Source organism: Schistocerca nitens, chromosome 2 (assembly GCF_023898315.1).
Source record: "Schistocerca nitens isolate TAMUIC-IGC-003100 chromosome 2, iqSchNite1.1, whole genome shotgun sequence".
Taxonomy (NCBI): domain Eukaryota; kingdom Metazoa; phylum Arthropoda; class Insecta; order Orthoptera; family Acrididae; genus Schistocerca; species Schistocerca nitens.
In genome coordinates this window covers 1106010128-1106034349 of record NC_064615.1, presented here as the reverse complement: position 1 = coordinate 1106034349, position 24222 = coordinate 1106010128, and the positions used below count along the sequence as shown (strand labels likewise).

Genomic DNA, 24222 nt, shown 5'->3' with positions numbered 1-24222 from the left:
AACGACGGATTAATACCTGCATCAGAGCAGGTGACATTCCACCAAATGACGTCGCTCACGTGTGCTATGACAAACCCCCCTGTGGAAAGAGACGAGTCTGTCGTTATAGATTTTTTTCATTTTATTTTATTTTTTCGGTTTATGGTCTGGGCACCTTGTATATGAATAGACACGCATACTTCAAACCCAATTTCTGCTTTCTCTGCCACGAATTTAGAAATTTAGGAGTGATGCACAACTGTTTTTGATATGCGTACATAACACTGCGGTACACTACAGTACAGACGAGTGAACAGCATATCTGCCCTCTCGGGTGGTTCTCGCTTGATTAAAGCCCTCCTAGACCCATCCGTTCCATACTCGCATGGTAGTCGTGGGACCCCGTCGAAACCAACGAACAGGATTATTTCGGAAAGGAAGACTGCATCCTTGACAGGCCACGAATTTGGACGTGTTTCACGAGTTGCGGTACTATTTTCTCACAAGAAACTAACTTTCAAATGCTATATATGATTGACAAACTCCATACACACACTTTCCTTGTACACAGGTACTGCATCCGATTACAGCTGCCTACTTTGCACATTTGACTTGTATTCGAAAGCATGTAGCACCGTCTGTGCCGATTTGAAGTTTGTTGCCTGCCACTTCCATAGGAGTGCAGTTAGTGCAGTAGTGTGCGTCTGTGGCGCCAGTGCGCCTGCGCCGGCCATAGTGGCCGTGCGGTTCTAGGCGCTACAGTCTGGAACCGAGCGACCGCTACGATCACAGGTTCGAATCCTGCCTCTGGTATGGATGTGTGTGATGTCCTTAGGTTAGTTAGGTTTAATTAGTCCTAAGTTCTAGGCGACTGATGACCTCAGAAGTTAAGTCGCATAGAGCTCAGAGACATTTGAACCATTTAGAGCCAGTGCGCCTGCAGCTGCCGGCGGGCTGTGTGTTGCAGGGGCGCCGGTGGTGCACCCCAGCAATGCGACGGTGTCGGCGCGCAGCGGGCAGTCCGTCACGCTGCGCTTCGAGTTCTGCGCCAACCCGGCGGCGCAGCGCGCCCTCTGGCTCGTGTCGTCCGCCTCCACCGCGGCGCTGCTGCGGCCCGGAAACGCCACCGGCCGCCTCACCGCCCACAACCTCACCGTCAGTAACTCCCTGCTCTACTCTCTTCTCTATTGCAACGTTTCCCTCACCTCAAAACTTCTCTGCACTCAACTCGCAACTTCTGTTCCTCTTCTGTTCGTGTTGTTTCCTGCATTTTCGAGCACAGATTCATCATCTTTTTGTGCTGTGTTTTCCTTCCTCCTGTCCATTTAGTTACTGACTTTTTGCTTTGAAAGACTTCATAATTTAGTATTCCATTTTTTAAATAGTTTCTTTCTGTTACTTACAGTCCTTTGTTGTTGCTTCTTTCCATTCTTTCTTACTTGTCTACTTCATACTAATGTTCGGTTATTAAATTTACTATTCAAGCCTTTAAATAGATAAATTCTATCGATTCCAATTATTTGCCATTCTTTCTAATTTCCGTACTTCATGCAGTTATTTGCTTATTTAAATGTACTATTTCAGTCTTTAAATAGTTTCTTTTCACCATGTACAATTCTTTGTCAGTTTCCTTCTATTTATTATTATTTCTTTGTATATCTAGCTATCAATATCTTTTTGTACCTATTTCTGGTTAAAGCATAATGCCTTTCTCTCCTACTATTTCTTATATCTGTTTCATATCTTCCTAGCTCAATCTGATACTTTTGCAAGGCATTTCAATTCACTAATTAATTTTATTTTACCTGAATTTCTATGTATTTTAGTTAACTTTTATATTTTTTACGAAATTTATATTTTTCACTAATTTCTCTATTTACCAATTATACTAGCTACTCTTATCAGAAGATGTATATTTCATGAAAGTATTGCAAAATCAGCTGCGAAAGATGGGTATTTCACTGTGCTTCCATTCTATTCCTTCTTCCTATAGGTGGCGTGAAGATGGAATTAGGCTAATTACCACGCAGACAGAGTCAAACAGACAGTTATTCCTTCTGCAGTCCATAGGGCAATGGAGCGAGTTGAAATCTTAATACCTTTCACAATGGGAGGTTCCTTTTGCCAACACTGGAGCTTGATTTGTGAAGCATATGAAGTCTGTGTACGCACGCACACGCGTGAGAGAGAGATAGAGAAAGAGAGAGACAGAGAGAGAGTGTGTGTGTGTGTGAGAGAGAGAGAGAGAGAGAGAGAGAGAGAGAGAGAGAGAGAGACAGAGAGAGAGAGAGAGAGGGAGGGAGAGAGAGAAAGTGTGCGAGAGTGTGCTTACCTATTTAGATCACTCAAAAGCGAGGTTGTTGGCGTCCTTGCTAAAAGAGTCTGACACGAATCTTCGAAGGTCGTTCAGTAAATAGTGCTCCACAATCTCTTTCGCAGTATATATATCTGCTGAAGAAATGGAATTTGGTGACAATATCCGTCAATGTTCTTTGACATTTCATGTTTTTCTTCATATTCTCCGTCACGTTCTATGGCCTTACTCCAGCATTGTGTGCGAGTATGTATTCCATATTGGTAAAGCTTCTACCCTGTGCTCATAATGTAAAGGAACGAAGATTAGAGGTTAATGTTCCATCGACAGTGAGATCATTAAGAGACGGGGCACCACCTCAGATTACTGAAGGATGCGATTGGAACACGCTTTTGCCCTTTTCTGAGGAACCATACCAGCATTTGTCTGCAGGCATTTTGTAAATTCACGAGAAACCTAAAGCGGGATGGCTGGACGCGGATTTGAATCGTCGTCCTCCCGAATGTGAGTCCGGTGTGGTAACCACTACAACGCCTCGCTCTGTGCCGTGGTATGTTTCCAGTCCAGGAACTACACTGTCATCGTCGTCAAAGTGTGTCCCACATACAGAATCCTAAGTGGCCCAAACAGATGCGAGTTGTGGTATGGGCTATAGGGTGGACAAAGCAATGATTTCCAACCAAATTTGGCGAGGCCCCCGACTTATGAGACTTTTGTGTTGACACATATTCTCGCGTTGGAGAAACATTTAAGATTCTTGTCAGACGAACCACACTGTAAGGGGTTCTTGAGTTTGTTCAGAGTCTTCACACAAGCCTCTGATCTACCCTAATGGCAACATGTGCACGAGAATGACATTATCACTAGCCCAAAAGATTGTAAACGTAACTCCTCCACCAGATGGATCCGTCTTCAGTTTCTCCTTTCTCGGTGACTGCTGTTGATGCAACTCCAGTGAGTACCTATTTATTTCCGGCTAAAACAACCTGTGACAAAAAGGCCTCTCCATCGGCCGCAAGCTGCTCCAAGAGTTCGGATACCATGGCTTTGCTTTGAATCTAGTTGTCTGTTGTGAGCATTCGTGGAACAGATCCTGAGCACACCTTTCAATATCCAAGAGTATCATTCATTGTACATGCAGTTACAGTGCTCGCTGATAGCTGTGGATACAGTTTTCGAGTTGCGGTGCGTGTATCTGCACTAATAATGGCATCAACCCGATTCCCCATGTCGGGAACAGTGGCCGCATCACGATGTCCCTAACACGGCATCATGGAGCTCAGTTTATCCACTTCCTGGCGCTTTAACTCTCTTTATCCATCACCCAGAACTACCCCAATCAACTGCATCGTTACGATACACTGGAAATAAATTTTTATGGTTAAACACCACGGATTCTCTTTCGGCCGCCAAGTACTCAAATACGTTACGTTTCTTGAAAAGAATGTCTTGCGTAAACGCAGTTCCGTGGAAGAGGGTATTCTCCTGAGGGCTATAACGTCAGGTTCTGTCTGTCCAATCGCACATTAGAGAATCAAAATCACTAGAAGGTTGGAAAGCCCTAGCCTTAATATTCCAAACATTCTTGATTAGGGGAGAGATCCGGAGAAATTTCTGGCGAAGGTAGGGTTTGGCAAGCAAGAAACCAAGCAGTAGAAAGTGTCGCCATGTGCGGGCGGGCAGTATCGTGTTGAAGCGCAAGAAGGGCAACAAACGGGGCGTACAATATCGTCGACATAGCGCTGTGCTCTAAGGGTGCCGAGGACGATAACGGAAGAACACCTACTATGAAATGAAATGGCACTCTAAGCCATCACATGTGGTCGTCGCTCCAGTTGGCAGTTTACAGCAAGGTTGGTGTAGCACGGCTGTATGGGGCATCTCCGAGGACATCTTCGGTAGTCGTCGTGGCCTGGAATGTCATCGATTTCAGTGGAATTGTCATCAGTGATGAGTCTCGCTTAGAACTGAGGCCCGATAATCAGCGAACACGTGTGGGGAGACGCCTGGGAGAGTGGAGGTATACCAGCCCGACTGTCACCCACCATACGGCCCGACAGCGAGGAACGATGGTCTGGGGTGCCATTCCATTCCACAGCACGAGCCCTCTCGTTGTCATCCGTGGCACCCTCACAGCACAGCGGTACGTCGACGACATTCTGTGCTCCATTTGGTTTCCATTCATGGCAGACCATCCTCGGTTTATGTTTCAGCAAGTTAATGCCCGCCTGTACACAGCGCGAGTTTCGATTGCTTACCCTAGTGCTTGCCAAACTGTACCTTGTTAAGCAAGGTCACCCTGTCTTTCGCCAATTGACAACGTTTGAACCATTATGGTGGTTGGGTTGGGTTGTTTGGGGGAAGAGACCAAACTGCGAGGTCATCGGTCTCATCGCATTGGGGAAGGATGTCGGCCGCGCCCTTTCAAAGGAACCATCCCAGCATTTGCCTGGAGCGATTTAGGGAAATCACGGAAAACCTAAATCAGGATGGCCGGACGCGGGATTGAACCGTCGTCCTCTCGAATGCGAACCATTATGGGCAGGGCGCTCCAACCATCTCGAGATTTTGACGATCTAACGCGCCAATTGGACAGAATTTGGTACGATCTCCCTTAGGAGGATATCCGACAAGCCGAGTAACTTTGTTATTGACTTACTTAATTTCTGATGCTCTTTCTCTTGAATCAGTCATCCAGTTTTTCTGAAACTGTGATCACTGTTTTTCTATACGTGTACATCACATCTACCGATTCCGTTCCATTCGGATAATTCCTTCCACGTTTCTTTCTTTTTTTCTTTTCTTTTATGGTGGACTGCCTTTTGTCTAAGGAGAAGGGGCATTATTAACTGAAGGGCCTCTTGGGTTAAAAGAGTTAAAACTATAAATGCTTGAAATATATTGTCACTTAATATTACGATCACACCATGTCAGTTTCAAATGCATGCATGGAGACTTTCAAACCTAATCATCAATAATTGCAAAGTTTGTAACTTAGTCGCAGATGTAAATTTCTTTGGAAATAAGCCACTGCCTATTTTGGAGACAGTTTTATTGGAACGTACCATTAGATACATTCCTTTATTCAGTTGCCTACACGTTTCATTCCACCTTTTGTGTTTACATGCCGCGGAAGTGTCTGGTTTTGCAGGCCGACGTTACGATTTAGATGCGCGGTAGCGGTCAGTGTACGAGACCCTGAACCCGCCTATACACTCTTTCATTTTATTTGCTGACATTGACGCAGTAGGTGTGTGGCAGTCACAACCTCAGGGAAGCGTGTTCTAGGGCTAGAGCCCTCGCCTTGTACGGTCAGCGATACACCCCTCCCACCCCCCAACTCAGACTCACACTCTCCACACCCCCTGCTACGCTCACCAGGTAGCAGGTACGTAGTTAGCTGTGACCATAATGCAATTTTCGCTCTCCAGCGGAGTGTGCGGTGGTATGAATCTTCCTGGCAGATTAAAACTGTGTGCAGGACCGCACACAGTCCGCTGTGCAGTGAAAATTTCATTGTGGAAACATCCCCCAGGCTGTGGCAAACCTATGTCTTCGCAATATCCTTTCTTCCAGGAGTGCTACTTCTGCAATGTTCGCAGGAGAGCTTCTGTGATGTTTGGAAGGAGGAGACGAGTTATGGCGGAATTAAAGCTGGGAGGGCTGCTCGTGAGTGGTTAGCACAGTGGACTCGCATTCGGGAGGACGACGGTTCAATCACACGTCCGGCCGTCCTGATTTAAGTTTTCCGTTATTTCCCTACATCACTTCAGGCAAATGCCGGGATGGTTCCTTTGAAAGGGCACGGCCGATTTCCTTCCCCATCTTTCCTTAATCCGAGCTTGTTCTCCGTCTCTAATTACCTCGTTGTCGACGGGACGTTAAACACTAATTTCCTCCTCCTCCTCCCTCCGGCTGCTCGTGAGGCGTGCTCGGGTAGCTCAGATGGTAGAGCACTTGCCCGAGAAAGGCAAAGGTCTCGAGTCCGAGTCTCGTTCCGGCACAGAGTTTTAATTTGCCAGGAAGTTTCAGCGGCGCCCATATTAGCTGAGCTGGCGCAGCGACGCAGACTTCGACGCGGCCACAGGCGTGTGGACCTCCAGCCGTGCAGCTTTTTACGGTTCTATTTCCGTGGTGGCAGGGGCGGCTTTCAACAGTCAGCAGTTTGTATGATTATATCGTGAATTATACACAGAGAAATAGCGGTTTGTTTCTTTAGTTTTGGAAACCACTGTATATGGATTAACAGAGCGTGTATGTGTTGTGTTACGGCGTTGGAGTAACCTGTGGCACTTTCTCAAGTGGACACAGTCTGCTTCTTCTTTTGCGTTGTATGACGTACACCGCCACACTTTGTAAACAGTAAGGAGACAAAGATGGCATCTAGAAAACGGTTGGCAGCAGCTGACGATGTGCCTACAGAGATTTTTCTGCGATGCCGTGTGTTACGCTGTTTTGCGCGGGCGCGTTGCAGGCCGGCAGTTCGCCGCTGTGCCGCGAGGCGGCTCTGACGCTGGCGGCGGCGTCGCCGTCGGACGCGGGCGAGTACTCGCTGGTGGTGCGGTCGCCGCGCGGGCTGGCCGAGGGAAGCGTGCTGCTCGCCGTGACGCGCGCCTCCGGCCTGGCGGCGGCGCCGCGCCGCCTCTCCGCCCCCGCCGCCGCAGCCGCAGCCGCCGCCGTCGCCGCCCACGCCGCGCTGCTCGCCGCCCGCCTCGCCGGCGCCGGAGCATAGCCGCCCCCGCTCGCTCCGACCGCCTTCCGGCCTCCCGGCGGCTGTCAGTCCTCCGACCGCACAGTGACCGCTCCGCGGCCGCAGTCTGGCAGCGCCGCCCCGCCTACGAAAACTCTGACAGAGGCGAAGGCTGCAGCGGCAGGATCCACACTGGGCTGCGCCCAGCCTTCTGTCATCACACGACGTCCTGACCTTTATACGAACTACACCCAGCGATGACTGTATTCTCGTCTCCAGCAGACACACACTAGTGGCCAAACGTACACACTCCTGTGAAAAGTCGAGACTGTCAAACAGTTTAGTACCACCGTCAGGGCCACGTATACTTTGTAGCCAGCAAAGATTCTACTCTTCCCATCCTGTACTCTAGTCTCAGAGTAAAACACACAAGTTACTGGATGGATGTTAACGACAGATCAGTAGAACTTAGAAATCGATTCTCGACTACCTACATTCCTCTATAAGATTGCATTTCCTGTACTTTCTTTGTATACATGCCGTTATACTTTGAAAAACAATTACACTCGCTACTATTCTCACGTTACAGTAATTTTTCGTATGTCCATGTGGTTACTCTAATATAAGCGTATCATTACAGTCGCACTTAATGTTTACATCTACTGTACAGTCCAATAGCCGCCACCGTTCCTACAACCTGTAAAATAAAACGGGCTCGGAAAACACGTACAATAGGACTGTCGCGGGACTGGCCATTGTTAACGAATATCGTCACAGAGCCGGCATTGCGCCTCTTTGCGTGGAGATTTCGCCACGATGCTACTATTCTTAAACTCTTGCACAAGCGCGCCGTACATGTTTTCCGTGAATTGTATTTCGCTTAACACTAGACAATGAACATGTTGTGTTTTATCGTGTGCATCATGTTGTGCCGCATTCAACATGTCGCTAAACGTGTATACACCCATCACTACTAAAACGTGAAGTACTCGTGATAGAGCGTACGAGAGACGCGTATACGCAGACCTGTCACAGAAACCCATTGGCTCATATAAGTCACAGTTTCCAGCATTTCCTGCGATGAGTAGTCCTCCTTTTCATTAACGAGGGTGAATTCTACCCAAGTCATAAATATTTCAGAGCCCATATTTATTTTTCCCGGCCTGTACACGGTGTTCAGATGAATTGTTCTGAATATGTGAACAAAACTTTCATTTTCGCAGCTGTGCCTACACGAATTCTGCTGTCCCTTTTCCTAAAAACTAGTCTTTGACTTTAGTGAAACAAAGAGACACATATAAACTTTTTAATATAAAATGGCAGTGTTTCTTTTAGGAAATCTGTAATATCCCTCAAGACATGCTGATAGCTGTGCAGCAGCCTATGGCGTCTGGTTAGGATGTTATACTGGAAGAGATTAGACAGAAAGAGATGAGACAACTGACCAGGGAACGGTTTAGTTTACAGTCGGTTTCACGATGTGACTCACGTTCTCGTGATTTCTTCAACAACATTATTGTAGTAGCATAGGAAAGCAGCTACTTTCACTCTCCTGACGTCCTTTCCTCAGGGAGAATTCCGCTGTGTGATTTTTCATTTCTCCAGATTATCTCTCTTCTGATCTACTGCATCACAGTCCACATTTCCGTGGAGTCTATCTCTGGTGTTTACTGAGTATTGAAAACTATATATTAATCGGTATTTTTGCCATTGTTTCACGGGTGTCAATGAGCAACCTAGTAAACAAGGCAGCTGAATAATTTCGGACGATACCGTACGTCTTCTAACGAACTAACGTTCTCTTTCACCTGTAATTGGACTTGTGACGCTCTTTTAATTTTCTCTCTTAGTAAGCTAGAAGTTAACCACGAATCATCTACCAGGTACGCTGCTTACTGGATTAGTAATTCATTTCCGCTGTCAAAGGAGAAAAAAATCGAACGAGGCGATGTAATACTCGCGCTAGACAGCGCAGAAGATCCCATCCTAGAATAGAGATGTTGTTTAAAGTGACTCCCCTAAATCGATGATGCTGAATTCTGGGATGTCACTTTGAGTAGGACACAGTCAAACTATAAGCTTATTTGTCCGTCGCTGACATAGAAGATCGCAAACCTTCTTTCCATACCGTCTGGGCAAGCTGTGCACTGACTACAGTACATGTAAAGCTTACTGGGACAGGTTAATTCGATTGTAATACTGGCAATTAATGTTGATATTTCCCATAACTGACAAAAAATACAGAAATGTGAAGTTTTTTGACCACCCACACACTCCTGAGAGTGGCACATTAACTAATTTGCAATTACGCGCCCCAATTATCGGCAGCTACGTTGATGAATACTCGGTATCTCACAAGGATAACTAAAAGATCAAGAATACTATACAAGTTGTTGGAAGTGGCCAAGCGTTGGTGAAAATCTCGCTTCTGAGCACACAAAGAGCTCTAAACGCAGAACTCTGCATGGAACGCACGTTGGTGCACAGCTGCGATACAGACCGTTTATCTCCCGCGCTGTACCTCGTCGTGTAGACAAAAAAATGCGCAATCTTACACCTATAGTGAAGGCAATCAGTCATACTGGCCCTATGTCGAAGATACCGATAATTCGGATGGATCTGCCGTCACCGAATCACAGAACTCCCAGTATGAGGCAATTTCAGTTGAAAGTTGCTTCTCAAACTTCCACGCCACAGGGCAGCGCAAATCCTGCAAGTCTCACAACAATTCTCCCGTCTTCCACGCGTACGAAAACGCGGCGAAAGAATACTCAGTTTCGGCCAATGTCGAACGCTGTAACATCGCCGAAGTACCTCCAACGCCATTTCTGAGATTCTACCCAATGATCGAGTAGGTCATATCGTCCCTAGGCGAACGAAATTCCCGTCTTCGCCACGTGCTGCTCAGCACAGGTGGCTTCGGAGGCCGGGCGGGCTATCCCCAAAAGCGCCGTATTGTCCCGCGTTTCCGGTGACCACGACCTGCCGCCTACGGCGGCCCGGCGAGCTACGGCCAGCTGCAGACTTCATATTCTACAATTCTCAACTTCAACACTTTTCACCAACGCTTTTAGTAAGTAACTTAATCATGCAGACATGTAAGGAATACTACTCGAGAGTGCCTCATATTCATCATAATTCAATAAATTCATGATCTGATTCACTTGCCAGTCCCTTCATTATTAATACTAATGATGGCAAGCTAACGCGTAAGTTCCCAAATCCTGCACCTTACAAAACTCTTCTGCGAGACTTCGATCGGATCTTCCCAATGGGCGCATCTTTCTCAATAGGCGAACTCCAGTTCCCCCCTTTCCTTTTTTATGAAGAATGAAAAATGGAATCCTTAACGTTTGTAATACACATATCTGTCATTTAACGAAGAAGGCGTTTTTCATCACATAAGTGCCCAGGAAATCAGATCAGCAGCCATTGTTAGAACAGCTAGCCACAAATTGCAAGTCATATGTTCCAGTGGAGGGAGTGTCTTTTTCGTTGCACTATGTGCAGACTCGAAGTGAATAGAGTGACAATATTCTGTCTCTCTCTCTCTCTCTACTGATAGTTTTGCATCCTTTCTTTATTTACAGCAGTTGCATATTGCTACTGTTCCTCCCAAACTACAAAACGTCTCCTTGGTTAAAAATGTCTCAAAAGCAGATGGAACGGCGGTATAGCCATGTACTGTGGAATGTTGGTTAGCCAACACCTTCCCTCCTACCTTGTTATTCATGATCGATATCTTTGTTTCAGAAAATGTACCTTGCTAGGGGCTGTCAGTTACACAGGCCGAGTTAAGACTAGATTAACGCTACTCTACACTTTTCATGCCCGCTATTTCAGGACAGGTGCGCCAGATATCACATCTCATATCTGTTGGTCGATGCTCGTGCCCACCACTCAGAAAGCCGTGATAGTTTCCACGACGATTACATGTTCCTTTGGTCTGCCACGGCTCGAAGGAATGTTTCCGGTGTCAGAGAGGTCGGTATTTTACTCCCAGAAGAGTGCAGCCGTAGCGTCATCCTTTGCTGAGGAAATCGAAAGTCACGTTCTGAGACCAGAGACAGAAATGTTGCTCGAAACGCCGCCGCACGAAAGAGAAACGTCATTTGCAAAAGAATTAACACATTGTATCGTCAGCTATCTTTAGATACGCAAGTATCCTATGGTACAGGCAGATGAAACAATAAAATAAATTAAAACTTTGGCACTATTTAAATAATGTTTGACCAAAGAATGTAATACTTTATGTTTAACAGGACTTACCGCTGTACTGGCATAGTATAAGATGCAATGAATGAAACTGAAATGCGAATGTTGTAAATACAGACTTTTGTAGATAGTCAGTGGCTATCCGTGCCGATGCAAGAGTCCTAGCCATTAGTCAGGCCACAGAGTCACTACACGATGATGCACTCGTACCCCCTGGTGACGACTTACGTCCTCTGCAGAAGAAATGGGTTGTGTACACTGTGACCATACCACATTCTTCGTCATCCCTCCGTATCCCTTCTTCACAATTACTCAACATGCCTTCCATCGCAGTCATTCTGTGTTCCTTTCTTCACAATTACTTGCTCTGCCCTTTTTCGCGATCACTCAATGTCCCCTCATTCAGAATTACATGGGGTGCCCTTCATCGTGAGCACTCCGCATCTCGTTGTTCGTAATTACTCAGCCTGCTTTTCTTCGCAATCAATCTGCGTCCACTTCCTCATCATTATTCGGCTTGCCCTTCATCACAATCACCCTGCATCCACATCTTCGTCATTACTTGACTTGGCCTGCCCTTCTTCACACTTACTCGGGCTGCCCTTCATTGTAAACCCTCCATGTCCCCTTCTTCATGATTACCCTTTCTGCCCTTCTCTGCGATAATTCCGCGTCCGCTTTCCGCTTCCCCTTCATCACAATCACATTTCCCATCATTAGCGATTACTCGTCTGGCCCTTCTAACCCTCTGCTGTTGATCATTGTCTTTCTGTTTCCACCCCATATGATCCAAAGTTACCAGCTTATTCAGTGGAAATGGCTGAAAAATTCTGGGAACTATACATAGCACATAATGTGTCAGGAAACCAAGCCTTGTTTGAGCTCCGAATGCTCTTAAGTAATCGTCATCTGTAAAGAAAGATGTAACGCTTAATTCAATTCTTTGACTCCTTATACCGCAAAACAATGTGGTTTTATCAGTCCTGAGCAGACTAAAAAGTCGTTCTCAGACGAACGCTGAATAGGCAGTTCCTAACAACTAACCAATTTTCCATTATATATTACACTACCTTGTCTCAGCTTAATTGAAGTACTCATCTCGTTGGTCTAAAGTCTAAACTGTGCAGTACTTCCAGAAAATGTCACATTAACAGGTCAATGTACCGACATAGCCTCCACAAGTTGAAGAGTCTCCCTAAGACTCCTACTTGCCTCCATGAGAATCATAGAATCATTTTCCTCCTTGAATCCATACTGAAGAACTTCTTTCTTTTGTGTCTATCCAGTTTACTTTTCTCTGAATAACTCTAGTTCCGTCAAAGAAGCGTACTAGTAATGTCTAATGCACTAGTTTCACGATGTAATTCTTCTGTCAACTGTAAGTGTGACATGATTTTCATGCTGTGCAGGTAACGTCATGGCCTACAGAAAATGGAGCACAAATCGTGGATTTTTAAGATAATAAACGGCAATTTCTGAGGAATTAGTAGCCACTAGGGGTATGACATTTTGGATTAATTTTTTTTTGATATCTGCCTAAATGTGTACGTGTAAATGCTTCCATGGCACGTTTTCGATTCTGGTGTTTTGTTAGTTCATAATAATTGCTTGTCTCAGATGGCACTCTGTTTCTAAATACTTCTACATGAAATCAATGTCACAATTCGCTCCTTTCCCTTCCTTCGATAGCGAGCGACGTCGAAAACAAAGGGCGAGTAGTGTACAAGCCATTGTAGTCACAAACAGCCCGAATATCATTTATCGACCTACGAGGGGGCAGGGAGAGTGTACTTCGGTTGCTGTGTATGGATACTTGCCTGGCTACTTGCCTATTGTGGGGATGGAAATGACAAGTAATTTTTTTCTCAACAGTTCTGAAATTGTCCCCATTTTAATTCCTTGATTAAAGATTCTTTGAAATCAGATAACTAACAATGTAAATAACTTCAAGGACACTCTAGTATACGTTTTACGGTTTGGAATACACAATTTAAAAACATTTCGTCATTAATTGTTACGGTGATATTTTTTAAGATGAACTGGTCCAGATGAGAAAAACGCAAAAATGTCGAATGACACACATGTCCACGTAATAAAGGAAAACACATTTCCTTTCCGTTTGAATCCATCAATGGTCCTCGCTTATTGTTAGCGTGAATTGCGTTTGACTTGTAAAACATCCTTTGGAAATGCTACGAATATTCATTGACAGACCGTGCAATATGACTGTTATTACGGACAACAGTAATGAATTCTGCGTGCGCACTGTTCAGTCATTTCCCCAGTTGACGCAAAAATGTGCGTTTAATGGCGCGTGTCGCAGGGCTGAATCAGTATGCCGATTGTAATGGCGGGCGCGAGCTCTGTGCGCTGCGAGCGGAAACCCAACTGGCAGTCCGCCGTCGATAAACAAGTGGAATATTTATGAGTGCGAAGTGGGAGGGAACCAGCGACACACACACGTTTAGGCGTTCCTTTGTACGCACGTACAACTAAAGAGACCGTATTATTTCAGCAAACCGCTGTTTCGAAAGTGGAAAAACCACAACTCAATAATTTCACAGTGTCTTCAGCCACATTATTTGAGAACTATGAAACAGCATTTGGAGGGAAAACCATCACAAATGAGCTATGGGTTGTTCCCTTATCACATCATTTCACAAGAGACAGCAACGTTCTGGTACCGGTACTGCAAAATTTTTACTCTATAGCCTGCAGCTGTAAACGTTTGTATTTATTTCCGTGGTTTATATTTCGGAACATTAAAATTCCGTGAAACTATCGCTACGCAATTGAATTTCTTCGTACAGCATAACAAGTAGAAGAAAAGGAGAAGACATCTTTTTCCTTCATTTTGCACCAGTTGCTAGATGAAATTTCGGTCGTTAATTTCTCTTGGGAAAGCTTTCCTTTTGGTACCTAAACGTAAGCGTGGATGTCCTCAAATATGTTGTCAGTTTCGTTAGCGCTGGTAGTAATTTCATCTGCCACGGTAAGTGCAACAGAAGTTACGTGACACATCGCGACCACGATGCTTCTCTTCTTTTCTTACATTAATTTCTATATTAAAACTTATATGCGGTTGCTGACCGTTATCCATGTTCAAGTTTGCATGTTCATTAACATGAAACAGCGTAAGCCTGTACCTAACGCTATGAAGCTTAATTTCGAAGTACTTCTCTTAACTTCCCAGAACGTATGGTAATGCATACGTTGCATTTTTCATATTACATTTCAACAAAGCATTCAGTCTCGTTTACAGACATGGAGTAACTCACATAAACGAATTTTCCTGCAATACGTTTTCCCACAGGCTGTTATTATAATTTTCTTCAAGCAGTTCTGTCCCATAGCTACTGCTTTCGACGGGACGTGGGAAATCTACATGATTTAGACTACAACTCTTTGCTGAATTTCGATACTCTCCATCGCAAAGTGTCCTTGCGACCCTCCATCATCGTATAATTTTTGTGTGATCTCTCCATCTTACCATACGATCCCTCTTCTTTATGAAAACTTAGGGACACATGGTAACTCATGTCTCGTATCTACTTTAACACAGCAAACTTTTTGTAAACGAAATGGTGGTGTTTCCTGTGGCGCCAAACCCCATTAATTGTTGGGGGGGGGAGGGGGAGGATGGAGGGGATTTTCGAATATATGTACTATTTTTATGAGAAAAGAAAGTAGATATTTGAGTAGAAAGTCGACTTTCCCCTTCAATTAGTGTCTGAGTACACGACTACATGATAACATAGCGTTAAAATTTTCCGTGTTAAAAGGGTTATGTGCACCTGCGCTGTGTTATTTAGCGGTGAGAGATGAAAGAAGAAAGCTATCACCCTAATGTCCCAGTCCATCACGAAGACGTCTGATATGGTCATGATGTCCTGTTCACGAGAAATGAGGGGCAGTTCTTATATAAATATTTAGTGAGAAATGAAGAGAGTAGATTGAGTGCTCCACCACCGAGTATTTATCTCCTCATCGGTCGAACAGTTTCGCTTTACTTGTTTAGGATCGTATTCCTAATTACAGGACGCGTCTAACAGGACCTAAGATACCTTTATTTGTACTGGCACTGTATGACAGTCTGAACATCTGACACATACCAATGGACGCAGAATACAATTGAAGCTGAATCTTTACAGGAACATAGAGATAACAGAGTCACAAGACGGCCCTGTCTGGACAGAGCACCGAACGTGACGTAAGGGAGCAGTACGGTTGCCGGCACGTTGTAGCACTGCTGGCAGAGATGCCTGCTGGCTGAACCACTTCCCGGACACTATGGCGTCACTCAGCACTGTGTTGTGACAACCCAGCCCGGGAGTCCCGCGCGGAAGCCAGGGACCGCCCTTTCCCCTTTCTTACAGTAACAAAGACTGCCTCGCTTGTAACGTTGTGCCACTGAATGTCTTAGATTTACAGCAGAGAGTGTCTTAGTGTTTCTGCTTCTCATACACCAATTCGATGTACCTGCAGCATGCCTGCAGTGGATAATAAATTATGATTTTTGCATATGAAGTTTTACGGAATAAAACATCCGCTAATTAATACCTGAGTGTTATTTAATGAGAAAATATCAGCAAAAAATATGAAAAAAATGTATACATTCAGAGAGAATTTACTGTAAATTGTATTAACTATTGATGTAAATGTTTATATCGTATTTTTGTGTAAACAAATGTATACAAATATTTGGTTAATCTAATAAAATAAAGTGTAACTTTTAAAGCTAAAAATCTGTTTCACTTATCGTTGTGAACTTAGTTGAATGTGTAAAGTCTGTGTACTACAAACGTTTATTATTTATGACTGCATTAAAAGATTTTTTGAATTCTACGAGGGGCTTTCAATAGGTAATGCAACACATTTTCTTCTATGCAAGCATTTTGGTTTTATTCAGGATTGCAGTACATCATATTATTCCCCATTGTTTTGGCTAGGAAACTCTATTTTTCAATGTAATATCTGTTCAGTGACACGGTCTTACGCCACCTTACTAGCAGAGTCTGTATGCCTGCTTGGTGCCATTCTACCGGTCGACGTCAGAGCCAACGTCTGGCAGCATCAACAAAAGCGGCATCATCCACGTAGTGCTTCCCACAGAGTACATCCGTCATTGGGCTAAACAGATGGAAGTCGGAACATGAGAGTTGCGAGCTGCGGGGTGGATGACGAGCACCCCAAATGGTGGACGAGTGGACGAGCGTGTCAGCACTACCAATAGAGTCGTCCGGTTGTGCAGCAAAGAGTTTGATTTGTGATCCGTCGATCACCTCGAATGAGAGTGTCCGATCGTTAGAACACTGCAGGAGTCACAGCTGCGTACAGCCGGGAGATGAGACATGTTGTGGCGACCTTGCTGCGATCATGACAGATGGCTCGCCCAACGGCTCACCGTGCCTTTGTTCACTGCCAGGTCTCCGAAGATGCTCTGCAAGCTCATATGACAGCTCTCTGCTTGGAATGCACATCCCCTACAGGAGCCAATTTGAAGGCTACATATGGCGCCGCCACTTATAGGAACTTCATGCATCTATACGAGTTGAAGCGGGAATATTACATGATGTTTCACAACAAATTTCGGATTTATTTTCAACAGAAACGTGCAAAATGAGGAGAATTACTTATTACATGCCCCTCGTATCGTGGTAACTCATCGCTGTAATTTTATGGCAAGAATTATGAGGAAATTCGCAAGTATAGAGCGAAAACATCGAAACGACTTCAACCTTCTCACTGCAGTCTATTTCTCAATTGCTTAAGTTGCACAATACGGTTTCATTTGGTGATCGAGAAGTTGTAAATTCAGACTAGAAAGCACACTGTATGAAAATTACTGTCACTAATAAAGCAAATCGGTTATTATTTTAAAATATGAAAATCAGTCTGTTCTTACTTGATCATTTATTGGTGAAATGTGGATTTTTGTAGGATACGAGTAGGACGACCACAGAAGCTAACTCGATGAATAAACAAGCCGTGTAACAAACAATGACAAAGATTGGTAGGGCTATTAGGACTGGTAACATCAAATTTCATAAAACATAGGTCGCTGTGTTGTATTTTGTTATTTCCTTATTTTCCATCGACGTAAAAATGCGCAGTCTTAATGAGGTGATTAAAACAAAACGGAATGGAACAGCAAAAGGCAAAGATCAGAATATTGTGATCGCTGTGGCTTTTTGTACTAGACTGCTGCCTCGTGGACGTACCGAAAATAATGTAGCAAATGATATGTTACCGTCCAACAAGTATGCATACTGTTCCTTTCGCTGTGTTTTGATCACTTAATTAAAAATCCGGATGTGGAGATCACCGACATATAAGCATTCCAGCTACTGGCTCCTGAACATGTTTGGTTTGTGGAACTCTCAACTGCGTGGTCGTCAGCGTCCGTACAAAGTCCCAATTTTTACACAGTCCAATGTTTTACACAATCCAGTTTAGCCATGATGATGATTATTATGATGATTATGATGATGAAATGATGATGACAACACCGACACCACGTCCCCGGGTAGAGAAAATCCCCAACCCGGCCGGGAATCGAACCCGGGACTCCGTCTACTGGCTCATGAAGTACTGACGGCTCTTCCTGGTATCCACACTGACCACAGCCAATGGACGACCTGTCAAGGAAAAACGTCTCCAAACCTTATAGAAACATAAATGAGAGGTTATGTGCACACTCACTGTACAACAGCACACCATTATTCATAAATAACTGCGGGGTTTCAAAAGACGCCTGTGTCAAAACAACTAGATACGCGAGAAAATGACACATATCAGTGGATGAAGAAACTCTCCAAGTTTCGATTCTGGAGTCCAGGAGCGTCACAACATGTAAACACTGCATCCGCTCTCTATTACTGCAACGAATTAGTTCGCGCCTGGAGATAAGCAAACCAGTGGACAGATTTTCAAACCGGGCTGCTGTCACGCCTTCATCAGCAGTTCTTGTCTGCGACTTCCACGAATTCCAAGGTCATGTGTAATTCTGATGTGTCACAAGTCGCGACCATGACGATCACATGGATTATGAGTGAAAAACCCGTAGGGCTACTCCATTTTCTGTCTGCTTTCCTGTCTTCTAGAACCTCAGAGGTAGTTACGGAAGACACTGTAATGGAGGAAATCGGCACCAGCTGTTGAGAGGGCAGCTTCATGTTAGACTATCACCATTCAGTACGCTGAATTCTAGGCTGCACTTGTTTGCGATTCGTCACGTTGCATTGCACATCAATGTGTCAATCCTTCGCGAGTTGTAAAATAAGTTGCTCCCGATATGATGTATGTTAAAGAAAGGTATATATCCTACTATATTAGTACTACCTCCAGACAGTCTGTTGGCTCACACGTAGATAAACAGCACATCTGGTTTTGTCAGTTGACAAACAAACTATACTAATTACATTTCACATGAAAAGTCCGCACATTATTATATCTACAATGTGATCAGAGCCTCAGTACATTGTAAATCGCGTTACTGCTGTTACAGTAACAATATTGATATCTATTAGAGAAGAATAAACAAATACAGTGAATTACCTAGTAGTTTTTCTCATGTCTTCTATCGAAACACGTAAAGGAACACCGTCTTGGCAAATCAACTGACTGCTGTCTCAGAAAAATAGCGCTATTGTCGTGGCGGACGGTACAGTGCGGAATGTGACGGTCCAGACGCCAGTCCAGGCGCGTGGAACGAGGGCGTCTGATGTCGGCCAGTGAACTGCTGCGTGCAATGGTGTGTTGCTGACTCGCGTCGATATCGACTATAGCGAAGTTTGTCAGCGCAGTATTGGGCCACAGTGCAGCAAAGCACCCGCCACTTAAGTACTAGATGCCAACAGCATCGCACCAGCAAGTCGCAGATGCCGCGACCCATCGACTGTACCCTGCACACGACTGAGTGTACGAAGGACGAGCAGTGCTTAGTCGTTACAATCACTCTTGAGAGCATTTTTGTTCTGTCGTTACAACTACAGACGTGCGTGTTTTTTTTTTTTTTTTTTTTTTTTTCACCAGACGCGTTTCGCTTTATTGAGGTAGAGCAGTGAACTGTAATCAAGTTATTTACAATTTGTTTTACTTTTAGATCGAAAAAACAGTTCGCAAGGAATAATTTGATTCATACTTACGGTGATTTTCGGTTGATTTCTTGCTTACATCGGGAAATGCCGTCTGCTAGCACATCGTTATTCTTCTGCGTTACACACTGATAATTTTGGTCTAATTTTTACTTGTTCTGCAGCATTATGCATTTATTATGTTTTTCGCAACACACTTTTATGCACACCACTTTATTATGTTTGTTTTTGTACTTCTAAGTATGTGTTGTGGTTTGTGTTTTGTAATGTTGCCAACATAACCTTTCCACTAATTTGTCTTTGGCACAGAACTTCTTTTATATTAGATTATTGTATGTGTGTAATTCTATCTAATTATATTCCTGTGTATTATGTACTGTGTAAGACTAGGGAAGGAATAACGATCGATGGACTTTTTATTTTATTTTTTCAAGGGTAGGGAGAAACCATGATGTGTGGACACAAGCGTATCGCAGTGTGATGGAGTGTGAGTCAGAGGAGAATGTGAGGAGCGAGAAGTGAAATTAAATAAACAATTGCGCAATAACCAAATAAACAGAATACAGTGGTGTGCAAAAAAGTGTGTTGCGAAAATATAATAAATGCATGGTACTGCAGAACAACTGAAAATTAGAACAAAATTATCAGTGGCTAACGCAAATAACAACGATTTGTTAGCAGGCGGCATTTCCCGATGTAAGCTAGAAATCAACCGAAAATCACCGTCAGTATAAATCAACTTATTCTTAGCGGACTGTTTTTCGATCTAAAAGCTAATCGAAATGTAAATAACTTAATTATAGACCACTGATGATGGTTTACCTGAATAAAGCGGAACGCGTGTAGTGAAAAAAAAAATCACGCATTTTTGTAGTTGCAACGGCAGAAAAAAAAATACTTTCAAGAATTATAAAGCAGCTACAGACACTATGGCCACACAAATGAAGAAGTTACAGTCATTGACTGATGAGTCATGAGAAACATTAGTACACCGAAAAGAACACAAACAGACACATATCACTGACCGAAAGGGCGTTGGGGAAGCGGCTGAGTGACGTAACCTCGTTCGGGTGACGTATGAGCGGTGTAAATACACTACTGGCCATTAAAATTGCTACACCAAGAAGAAATGCAGATGATAAACGGCTGTTCATTGGACAAATATATTAAACTAGAACTGACATGTGATTACATTTTCACGTAATTTGGGTGCATATATCCTGAGAAATCAGTACCCAGAACAACCACCTCTGGCCCTAATAACGGCCTTGATAAGCCTGGGCATTGAGATTGAGTCAAACAGAGCTTGGATGGCGTGTACAGGTACAGCTGCCCATACAGCTTCAACACGATACCACAGTTCATCAAGAGTAGTGACGGACGTATTTTGACGAGTCAGTTGCTCGGCCACCATTCACCAGACGTTTTAAATTGATGAGAGATCTGGAGAATGTGCTGTCCAGGGCAGCAGTTGAACATTTTCTGTATAGAAAGGCCCGTACAGGACCTGCAACATGCGGTCGTGCATTATCTTGCTGAACTATAGGGTTTCGCAGGGATCGAATGAAGGGTAGAGCCACGGGTCGTAACACATCGGAAATGTAACGTCCACTGTTCAAAGTGCCGTCAATGCGAACAAGAGGTGACCGAGACGTGTAACCAATTGCACCCCATACAATCACGCCAGGTCATACACCAGTATGGCAATGACGAATACACGCTTCCAATGTGTGTTCGCCGCGATGTCGCCAAGCACGGATGCGACCATCATGATGCTGCAAACAGAACCTGGATTCATCCGAAAAAATGACGTTTTGCCATTCGTGCACCCAGGTTCGTCGTTGAGTACACTATCGCGGACGCTCCTGCCTGTGATGCAGCGTCAAGGGTAACCGCGGCCATGGTCTCCAAGCTGATAGTCCATGCTGCTGCAAACGTCGTCGAACTGTTCGTGCAGATCGTTGTTGTCTTGCAAACGTCCCCATCTGTTGACTCAGTGATCGAGACGTGGCTGTCCGATCCGTTAGAGCCAGGCGGATAAGATGACTGTCATCTCGACTGCGATACGAGGCCGTTGGGATCCAGCGCGGCGTTCCGTATTACCCTCCTGAATCCACCGATTCCATATTCTGCTAACAGTCATTGTATCTCGACCAACGCGAGCAGCAATGTCGCGATTCGATAAACCACAGTCGCGATAGGCTACAATCCGACCTTTATCAAATTCGGCAACGTGATGGTACGCATTTCTCCCCCTTACACGAGGCATCACAACAACGTTTCACCAGGCAACGCTGGTCAACTGCTGTTTGTTTGTAAGAAATCGGTTGGAAACTTTCCTCATGTCAGCACGTTGTAGGTGTCGCCACCGGCGCCAACCTTGTGTGCATGCCTTGAAAAGCTGATCATTTGCATATCACAGTATCTTCTTCCTACTGGTTAAATTTCACGTCTGTAGCACGTCATCTTCGTGGTGTAGCAATTATAATGGCCAGTAGTGTACTTGCCAGCGACTGAGTCCTGCCGACGGCCGTCTGTTCACCTGCAGCAGTCCACCTCTGCAACTACATTTACCTGGCTACTCTGCAAATCACATTTAAATGCCTGGAGGAGCGTTCATTGAAAGAGCTTCACACCAATTCTCTGTTATTTCACTCTAGAATAGCGCGCGGAATAAACGAACAGATATTTCTTTCTGTGCCAGTTCTGATTTGCCTTATTTTATTACGTTCATCGTTTATTCTTAAGTAGGTCGGCGTGAACAAAATAAATTTTCAATTGGAAAAAAGTTGCTGATGGAAATTTACTGAGAAACTCCCTCCTAAGTTTCTTTGATGACCACCCTAGATCCTCTATCTTTTCCGTGACACTATCTGCCCTGTTTCTCGATAATACAAAATGTCTGCCCTTCTTTGACCTTTCTCGGTGCACCCCGTTAAAAGAGGAAGAGGGAGTAGGTTAAGGTGAGGTCGGAGGAATGATAGTGGAGAATTTGTGAGGGAACGTTGAGGGACATAGTTCGAAAGAAAGCACTACCTTAGACGACATTCCGGCAGAAACACTGATAGCTTTGGGAAAATCGGTCGTGACAAAACTCTTTCATCCGGTGTGCGTGATGTACGAGACATGCGGAATACCCTCAGACCTCAAGAAGAACGTGGTAAGTCGAATTCCAAAGAAAGCAGATGTGACAGGCGTGAATATTACCGAACTATCAGTTTAATAAATCATGGCCGCAAAAACTAACACAAATTCCTTACAGGATAACGAAAAAATTACCAGAAGCCGACTTCGTGGAATATCAGTTTGGATTCAGGACAAACGCCGGAACACACAAGGTTCCGATTCCATGATGTTTCTTAGAAGATAGGGAAAGCTTTTGACAAAGTTGGCTGGAATACTATCTTTGACATTCTGAAGCAGACAGGGGTAAAAAAAAGCGAGCGAAAGGCTATTTACAACTTGTACAGAAACTAGACGGCGGTTGGAAGAGTCAATGTTCATGAAAAGGGAGGTTGTGAATGAGAATCTCCGATGTTATTCAATCTGTACATTGAGAAAACAGTAAAAGAAAGCAAAGAAAAATTTAGAGTAGGAATTAAAGTGTAGAGATGTAGAAACTTTGAGGTCTGCCGATGATTTTATGATTCTACCATAGACAAAGGCTTGAAAGATCAGCTGTACGGAATCGACGATGTCTTGAATGGAGGATATAAGATGAACAGCAATAAAAGAAAAACAAGCACAATGAAATGAAGTCGAATTAAATCAGATGAAGCTGAAGGAATTAACAAGGAGACACGACACTTAAATAAGAAGATGAGTTTTATTTTTTGGGGAGCAAAGTAACTGAAGATGGCCCAAGTAGAGGGAATATGAAATGTAGACTGGTAATGGGAAGAACGACGTTCCTGAAGAAGAGATATCTGTTAACACAGAATAAAGATTTAAGAGTAAGAAAATATTTTCTGAAATTATTTATGTAGAATTTAGCCATGTATGTAAGTGAAAAATGGACGATAAAATGTTTAGGCAAGAAAAGAATAGATGGTTTCGCAGCCAGGTGGTACAGAATAATGCTCAAAATTAGATTGGGAGAAAGAAAAAAATTAGTTGCACAACTTGACTAGAAGGAGTGATCGACGGATAGGACACATTCTGAGTCATCAAGGGATCATTAATTTAGTATTCGAGGAAAGTGTAGTAGTTAAAAATTGTAGAGGTTGGTTGTTTGGTCATTTTGGTGGAGGGGACCAAACAGCGAGGTCATCGGTCGTATCGGATTAGGAAAGAATGGGAAAGAAAATCGGCCCTTTGCCAGACGCGATTTGCCAGACGCGTTTTCGGAAATCACTGAAGACATAAATCAGGATTGCGGGATGCGAGTTTGAAACGTCGTCCTCCCGAATGCGAGTCCAGTGTGCTAAGCACTGCGCCACCTCACTCGGTGATTGTAGAGGGAAACCAAGAGATGAAACAGTATGCAATTTCAGGAGGATATAAGTTGCAATAGTTATTCGGTAGTTCTTAAGAAATGACATTAATGCAAATAATACAAATTTATTCATGAACATTCACTTTCACTAACCACTAACCTACATGTACTTTCATGACAACCTCATTTTGCTATCACATTCATAGTCATCCTCACTGTCTATTCATAATAATTTGTTAATGATGACACAGACAACATGTACTTCACAAGAAGAGCACATATTTACACAAGTAGCAATCAGTTGCAAAACACAAGTTCACTTATCAACACCCAAAAAGAACTATCACTTTATCTAAACAGTTGAACAATCATGCACTCAGAAAAAGAAAATTGTAAATCTCCACATCGTATCAATGCATATTTACACATTATCCATTCCATGAAGTAAATCTGATTATATACTCAACCACAATCACCTTTCATAGTTCAGGCC

At 43.9% G+C, this 24222-nt stretch overlaps 1 protein-coding gene across 1 annotated transcript in view; it reads left to right on the top strand.

Annotated features, from left to right (window-relative positions):
• The window catches only part of LOC126235575 (uncharacterized), a 196699-nt gene extending 188318 nt beyond the window's left edge, over positions 1–8381 (top strand). The window contains exons 8-10 of the mRNA XM_049944292.1: positions 947–1134; positions 6768–6917; positions 8319–8381. Of these exons, the coding sequence (XP_049800249.1) occupies positions 947–1134; positions 6768–6917; positions 8319–8381 (401 nt within the window). The remainder of the gene's footprint in view (positions 1–946; positions 1135–6767; positions 6918–8318) is intronic.
• The last annotated feature ends 15841 nt before the right edge of the window (positions 8382–24222 follow it).